The following is an 8370-nucleotide window of genomic DNA, read 5'->3' as shown; positions in this document are numbered from 1 at the left end:
TTGCCTCAGTGTGGCGGGGTCAGATCAGGCGCAATTTCCACACTGTATCACTGGTGTTGTCTCCCGCAGGGCCTTGGGTCAGTGAGGGGCATCACATCTCATAGTAGGGCTGACCATGTGGTCCTCTCTGTGGACTGGCTGCTCTATTTTGGGTCATCGTCCTCAAGGTCTGGTGGGCCAGGATGTGCTCCAGTCTCTCCTGCCAGGGCATTCTTCCACAGCACTGCTGGGCAGTTCAAACTGCCAACTCTTAGTTAGCAGCTAGATATAAACCATTTGAGCCACCCGGGCCCCTAATGACTTAACCACTAACCTTGTGTGTGGCTTGGGTCGAGGCTGTCCTGGTTCACTGCCATGACTATGAAGCTAGGCAAATCTTTTTTGTCCACAACTTCAGTCCCCAATATTTAAAGATGGTTTAACCTCAGGAAATTCCTTCCCAGAGAAGTCCTTTTCCTCAGTCAAATCCCATGAACTACTGTGGCAAGTGCAATTCAGAGGAGCCCAGAGGCATGTAGCCTTAAGAGTGGCCTTCTTGACTCCTTAGAGGGGTTACAACACTAATGCAAACCACAAGCAATCCGGCCCCGTCCCAAACACAAACTCATGGCATCGAGTCCATTCTGACTCATAGGAACCCTCTCGAACAGAGTAGAACTGCCCTGGTGGGATTCAGATACACTAAATAGTTCCGGGACTAGAAAGCCTAGTCTGTGTCTGCAGAGCATCTGGTGGTTTCCAACTGATGACCTGTTGTTAGCGGCCTAATGAGTAACCTGTGACACCAACAGGGCTCCTGGGGACCACATTCACTCATGGCCATCGAGTCCACTCTGACTCAGAGCGACCCTATAGAACAGGGTAGAACTGCCCATGTGGGTTCTGATACTCTAAGTTCTTACAGGACTAGAAAGCTCCGTGGTTCTCCAGTGGAGCTGCTGGGCTTTCAAACTCCTGGCCTTTAGGAATCACTGCCCAATGCATACCCACTATGCCACCAGGGCTCTGTTACATTAGGTGGTGGTAGATCATACTCTGGCCCTATGTACTCTGAAATTAGGTGGTGTTCCCTGTGAGGTCCAATTCTTTTCCTTTATTTATTCATTTTTGCCAACAGAAACCAATTTACTAAGCACTCATTATGTGCCAGGCCTTGTCTTGGGCTCTCATGACTGAGACCAGGTCCTTCTTTGGGCCCCAGTTCCCGCAGGGGCACCCTGAGAAACCCCACAACGAGGCAAGCACAGCTGGTCCGAGGCCTTGAAAAAATATGAACTGAGAACTGGGCTCCAGTCCTGCCACCGAGGGAAGTGCAGGCAGGGACGTGGTTTGGAGCATGCGTCCTGGAGTCAGGCTCACCTAAGTTCAGACACCAACCTCTCCTCTCACTGGTTGTGTGTTTGAGCCACTAAATTAAAAAGGCGATGGTTCTCAGTTTCTCATTTGTAAGTTGTGGAGGTAAAAATGACCTCATAAGGTCAAAAGAAGACTGATGAACTTCGTAAACCTTTTGGCACAGTGCCCTGACGTTTAACTGCATGGAAACGTTTAAGAAAGCCAGACTCCCCCAACCTTTCCCCATATATACTGAGTATTGCATTTCCAACTCATAGTAAGCCTGTGGCAGTTTACTCTGTATTCCTCCTGTTGGGTTTTGATTAAAAAAATAATTACAGTGCAAATGCCAATTTTAGAAAACATTCTTACTAGCCCAGGGACACATTTGACATTGATAAGTTAGCAGAGTGTTGTGCTGGAGAGATGACTTTGGACTTTTTTTTTAATGGAGTGATACATAATTGATATTCCCATTGGGGGGAAATGTCAGTTTAAGACTAAGTTCTAAAGATGATAAAATGAAGTCATTTAAAAGAAATGCAAATCTTTCTCTTTAGAGGAAATGAGGCCTACCCCAATTTTTATGAAAAAACTAATCACCACAATTAGAGAACACGCTCAGTGATTTATTTTTCCCATGTAGAATTAACGAAATGCACTAAATTTTTGTAAACAGATAATACTGACTATTCCATGCTGACAAAGGTAATGCAGAAAGTGACAGAATTATTACCTATGGTCATGAGAATGACTAACAGAGCAATGTGGATTATTTATTATTCAAAGGAAAATAAGGAGAGCCAGTCCTGTTTATGTATTCACGATGGAGCATATGCTTTGTGAAATGGTGGAGTGCAGCTCAAACTATGGCTTGCAGGCCACATGCGGCCCACCGAGGACATTTATCCAGCCCGCTGGGTGTTTTTGCTGCTGCTGCCTGTCCTGCTTAATAACCGACTTGTCCAGTGTACATAGGAATTTGTTCATAGTTTGTATTTAAACTATAGTCTGGCCCTCCAACGGTCTGAGGGACAGTGAACTGGCCCCCTGTATAAAAGTTTGAGGACCCCTGTGGGTACGCATTGGCCTGCTAACTGAAAGGTTGACAGTTCAAACCCACCAACTACTCTGAGGGAGAAAAATGAGGTTGGGAAGATTTACCACCTTGGAAACCCTCAGGAGCAGTTGTACCCTGCTCTGTAGGGGAGCTGTGAGCCAGGATCCACTTCGTGGCTTTGGGCTTGCTGCTTGGATGTTCTGTACTTTCTTTCATGTCTCTCTCATTATACCTCTGAATGAATGATTTGGAGGACATATTTTTTTTTGCTCTTGTTATAATGGCTAACAATAATAGAGAACATGTTTGATTTTACACATTAGAAATAACACAATACCATACAGTTTTGTTAGGCATTTTAGCTTCTTCCCTCTTTCCTACCTTTCACTCCCAGTAATTCTGATGTTAAGGTGCAGTTTGGATATGGGAACTTACATAATTCACAGTTTTTGCCATCATAGCCATCCGTGCAGGTGCAGGTGTATTCCCCGAGGCCATCTTGACACTTGCCCTCATTCTGACAAGGACTGCTGTCACACTGATCTCCATCTGCCAAGAGAGGATTAGGAAATCACAAGTTTGCAGACGATTCCCACTGTGCTAGAAATCTCTGAGCTGTGTTGATTTTGGCACACATTTGTAAGATGACTTGAATGGACTTGAACTGGCTCCCAGCTCCCCGGCCAACAACGTCTCCTAGCTGGACTTCATTTGGTGGTGCTGGGTACGTGCTGCCCCGCACTTGGGCCTACCAAGTGCCAAGTTGTTCTGCCAAGTTCTGCTCACTTGACTGCATCCACGATCGAGCTTTTCCATGAACCATTGATTGAGCTTTGTGACTTTCACTGAGATGTTTTAAAGTGTAGTTTGAACCAGAGTGAGGGGTTCAAAGCCGATGATCACATCGGCCCTGCTGGCAGAACCACTTGTTTCTGAGCTTGGCTTTGGCAAGCTGGGCTGCCAGGCGTTCTCTTTCCCAATAACTCTAGGGCAAAATGAGAATGTGAAAGCTGATGCCTTGTAATACCATGGACGTCATGTTTCTTGGTGGAACTATACGATCTCATCTAGACTTGTCTGGTTGTCATTTGGAAAAATTAAAATAAGGCTCCAAATGAAAACTATCTGATAACTACATCAGATGCTGTAAGTATCGATGTATTAAGTAATGCTATGTATTAAATTGAGGTGTTTACGTGATTAGGTGATTCAGTATTTCAGATTCTATTTTTTGTTTCTACCAAAAGAAGACAAAAATACTCATAATTGGACCAATAGATAGCATCAGGATAAACAGAGAAAAGACTGAAGTTAAAAAAAAAAAATAATAATAATAAAAAAAGAGAAAAGACCGAAGTTGTCAAAGATTTCATTTTACTTAGATCCACAATCAATGTTCATGGAAGCAGCCGTTAAGAAATTACACTGTGGATTGCATTGGGCAAATCTGCTGCACAAGGCCTTTTTAAAGTGTTGAAGACCAAAGGTGTCACTTTGAGGACGAGGGTGTGCCTGAGCCAAGCCATAGTCTTTTTTGATGGCCTCACGTGGTGTGAAAGTTGGGCAATGAATGAGGAAGACTGGAGAAGAGTTGACGCGTTTGAAAATGGTGCTGGTGAAGAATACTGACAGTCCCGTGGACTGCCAGAAGAACAAATCAATCTGTCTTGGAAGACATATAGCCAGTATGCTCCTTGGAAGGAAGAATGTGAGACATGTGGTCAGAAGGAACCAGTCCCTGAGGAAGAACATCATGCTTGGTAAAGGAGAGGGTCAGGGAATAAGAAAAAGACCCTCAATGTGATGGATTGACAACAATGGCTGCAACAATGTTCTCAAACAGCGTGACTTATGAGGAAGGCTCAGCATTAGACAGTGTTTCTTTTTATTGTACTCAGGTCAGCTATGAACCAAAAATTACTTGATGGCATATAATAACAATAACAATAGCGCCTGATACATGTGGATAAAAAAGATCATGGAACTTGCTATCCTCAAATGAGAATGAATGGACTTCAACCCTTATTTACCATATATATGTAAGTAAAGAACAAAACAAGAAGCGTGTGACTGCCTTACAAAAACCATTATAGAAACACTCCAAAGAGAAAGTTTTAAATAAGTAAGATTTTAGCAGGAGCAGAGCGGAGATATTTTCAAAATTCAAAGACCTTCTCTTCCCAATTTAACTTCTTAATGAACCCTTCTCACTTATGATTGAAATAGAAAACATGTCTTACCTTTGTATTTATTCCAGAATTCATTCTAAAAGAGAAAATAGATTTAAACATGCATCAGAGAAAACACAGATGCTTTACACCCATAAGAATTACAACCTACCTCATAACTCAGCCCAAGCAGACATTCTCTCAAACCAAATTTACATTTTGGAAGGAATGGCTCGAAAATTATTCAACTTAAATGAGAAAGTTGTTCTGACCTGCTTCTGCACAGCTGTGACTTCAATTTTATTAAAAGGGTTTGCTCTCTTGGCTGTCTTTCAGCTGATCAGTGACTGGTTTCTAGTTAAGATGTTTGGGTCAAAGATTCAAGGAAGGATCAGATGTTTGGTGAATAATCATTGTGTTAGTTGAAAGAATTTTAGTTGACAATTAGTTTAAAACCAGGCATCAAAACCCTATATGAGGATAGATTAAAAAGCATTGCTCCAAAACTACAGAAATGTTTATTCAACAAAATATTATAAAATATGAAGCTATTGTCTCTTGACATGTCCTCCATATTTGGCTATATATTTCTGAAGGTGGTGTTTCTGTCTGTCTAACCTTCCCTGCCAAAGGATGCACTTTTCAGGTCACACCATGCCCAAATGGCAGTTTTGGCATCCTCAAGAGATTCAACTCAAGTCCCTTTTAAATGTTCTTTGAGTTTGGGGAACAAAAAAGAAGTTTGAATAAGCAAGATCAAGGCTGTTGGATGGATGAGGTCAGGGTTTCTAACAAAATTCTTATAGGACAACCCTTGCTGTCCTTGAAGGCGGAGCAGGATTATGTTGTGATTAAAAAGAAAACATTCCTTGGCATAATTTCATGGCCTTTTTTTCTCTCTCATCAATGAAATTTTCAATTTCATTCAAACTTCCTCCTAATAAGCTCCTATGGTTGTCCTGTGTCCTTTGCGAACACCTGTCACAATAAACAACCTTCTTGGAATCCCATAACCTTCTGAGCTGACCTCTCTGTCTTGAATTTACCTGATCAAGCAGATCCACTCAGAGGTCCCTGCTTTGATTGGACCTTTTCTGAAGGCATCCTAATGAGACAAAAAGAAGGCTAAACCTGAGAGAGCCAATCTGTGTCATCCACTGACCACAGAGGCATGTTTAAACATGTTTTGTTTAGAATAAGCTCATGCAGGTAAGCATTAGACCCTAGTTGCAATACTTTTAGACTTACCTCATATTATATTAATTGTGCTCATAGTTTAAAACTCTCACTACTGCATACTTTACTTTTTATTTATTTATTTTTTTAATTTTTAATTTTTATTTTTAAAAAATCATTTTATTAGGGGCTCATACAACTCTTATCACAATCCATAGACACATCAATTGTGTAAAGCACATTTGTTCATCATTCTCAAAACATTTCCTCTCCACTTAAGCCCCCGACATTAGGTCCTCATTTTTCCCCTCCCTCCCTGCTCCCCCCTCCCTCATGAGCCCTTGATAATTTATAAATAGTTATTTTGTCATATCTTGCCCTGTCCGACGTCTCCCTTCACCCACTTTTCTGTTGTCCGTCCCCCAGGGAGGAGGTCACATATAGTTCCTTGTAATCGGTTCCCTCTTTCCTACCCACTCTCCCTTTACCCTCCCTGTTTCGCCACTCACACCACTGGTCCTGTAGGGCTCTGGTTTCTCTTCAGATCGTATAAATCTTTTGCCTTTTACTTTACTTTTTAAATGCTGTTTACACATTATCCCATAGAAAAATGGACATTTTTAATGTTCAATGACTATATTAGGGTAACAATTATTACCATCAGGATACTGAACACTTCCATCACCTTCTGAAATTTCCTCATGCTGTCTCTCCCAGCCTTGACAAACCCTTTTCATTTCCACTCTTATTTCTAGGCAGCTCAGATTTGTTCTTGTTCAGAATGTCAAATAAATGGAAGCATACATTGTGTAACCTTTAGAGACTGACTTCTTTGATTCAGCATAGTGCCTTTGTAATTCATCCAAGCCATTGGCACATCACTAGTTCCTCCTCATTGATTACCAGAATTCCACTGTATGGACATACCATCGTTCGTTTATCCATTCACCCAACAGAAGAAATTTGTGCTATTTCCCACTTGGGGTAACTATTAGTAGAGTTGCAATGAATGCTAACAGCAAAACCCAAACCTTTTGCTGTCAGGTCTATCCTGGCACATGGCAGCCCCATGTGCATCTGAGGAGAAATGTGCTCCTTAAGAGTTTCTTAGCTGCCAGCTTACAGAAGCAAATTACCTTGCAAATCACCAGGCCTTTCTTCCTTGGGGCCACTGGGTGGGTCTGACCATCAGCCTTTTTCATTAGTCAAGAGCAAGTTGCTTTTGCTACACATTTAGATACAGGTTTTTGTGTGAACATAAGTTTTCATGTTTTAAGATAAATATAAGGAGAAGGTTTGCTGAATCCTATGGTAAGTTGGGCTGCTGAATCATATTGTTAAGAACGTCAAAACTTTGTCTCACAGTATACTTGGAAAAGTAGAGGGCTAATGAAAAGGGGAAAACCTTTCATCTTATGAAGTGACACTCAGGCTGCACCAATGGGCTCAAACATAGCAACAATTGTGAGCTGGCGCAGCACCAGGCAGTGACTGCGTTCTGTTGTGCACTGGGTCCCTGTGAGCTGCAACTGACTTGATGGCCAGAACAACAACAGCAATGTTCAGTAAGAAACTGTAGAGCTACTTGGCAGAGTGGGTGTGACCTATTGCATTCCTACAGTGTCCAGGAGTTCCACTTGTTGAACTTTTCTAGGACTTGGTATATATCAATGCTCTATAGGTGCATAGCGGTGTTGCAACAGAATTTAAAAAATTTAAAATAGCATTTCTGTAATGGCTAGTGATGTTGCATATCTTGTCATGAGCTTATTTGACATTCCTGTATTTTCTTTGGTGAGTGGTCTGTTAGAGCCTTTTGCCCATTCTGTTAAATTGAGTGGCTTATCTATTTATTTTTTATTTATTTTCTGTTGGGTTGTGGGACTTCTTGATATATTCTGAATACAAATCCTTTGTCAGATATGTACTTTAAATGTTTCTCATAGTCTTTAAGGAGCCCCGGCGGTGCTGTGGGATAGGAGTTCAAACCCACCAATCAATCTGAGAAAGACAAATGAGGCTATTTGCGTTTGTAAAGATTTATAGTCTCAGAAACACCATATAGGGTTAATATGAGTTTGAATCAACATGATGGCAGTTGAATTTTTTGTTTTTTATCTCAGTCTCTACCTTGTCTGTTTTTAAAAGAACTATTGAGATTTGGATGAAAATCTCTAGAGCTTTCTATTAAACAATTGATATATATTTTTGTGTGTCATGCCATCTGTTGCAATCACCACAGTGTACCTGCTCATTCCATTTCTTCCCTGTGTTTCCATCCATCCTTCTTTTTATATACCTTCTTGGCTTCTGAACTCTATTGCTTGGTAAGTGCTGTGCCTTTGATCTCAAATGGTTGATTATTTTAGAGTAGCATCTCTTTGGCATTACTGTTCACTGGATAGGTCTGTCTATTGCTTGGCTGAACGTTGAGTCACTGAGATGAGTTCAGTTCCAGGTTTGAAAGGTGACCATAGACTTGGAGGTTCCATTAGTCTCTATTCAACCAGAGAGCCCAATCATAGTTATTTTAAACTGATTTTGAGTTTTGTCCCACATATTTCTCTAATACAGGACCTTCTATTGTGATCTCTTTCAGAGTGGCCTGAAGTGATAGCTGGGCACCATCTA

General features: G+C 41.4%; 1 protein-coding gene across 1 annotated transcript in view; it reads right to left on the bottom strand.

The window, feature by feature from the left end:
- Positions 1-8370, bottom strand: part of F10 (coagulation factor X) — a 34310-nt gene that overhangs the window by 14102 nt on the left and 11838 nt on the right. The window contains exons 3-4 of the mRNA XM_013005088.2: positions 4636-4660; positions 2831-2944 (exon numbers count right to left, since the gene is read on the bottom strand). Of these exons, the coding sequence (XP_012860542.1) occupies positions 2831-2944; positions 4636-4660 (139 nt within the window). The remainder of the gene's footprint in view (positions 1-2830; positions 2945-4635; positions 4661-8370) is intronic.

The sequence above is a fragment of the Echinops telfairi genome, unplaced genomic scaffold, assembly GCF_000313985.2.
Source record: "Echinops telfairi isolate 266 unplaced genomic scaffold, ASM31398v2 ScPeMD7_7467;HRSCAF=8505_1, whole genome shotgun sequence".
Classification (NCBI taxonomy): Eukaryota; Metazoa; Chordata; class Mammalia; order Afrosoricida; family Tenrecidae; genus Echinops; species Echinops telfairi.
The sequence above is the reverse complement of the archived record's forward strand: the minus strand, read 5'-3'. Positions and strand labels throughout refer to the sequence as shown.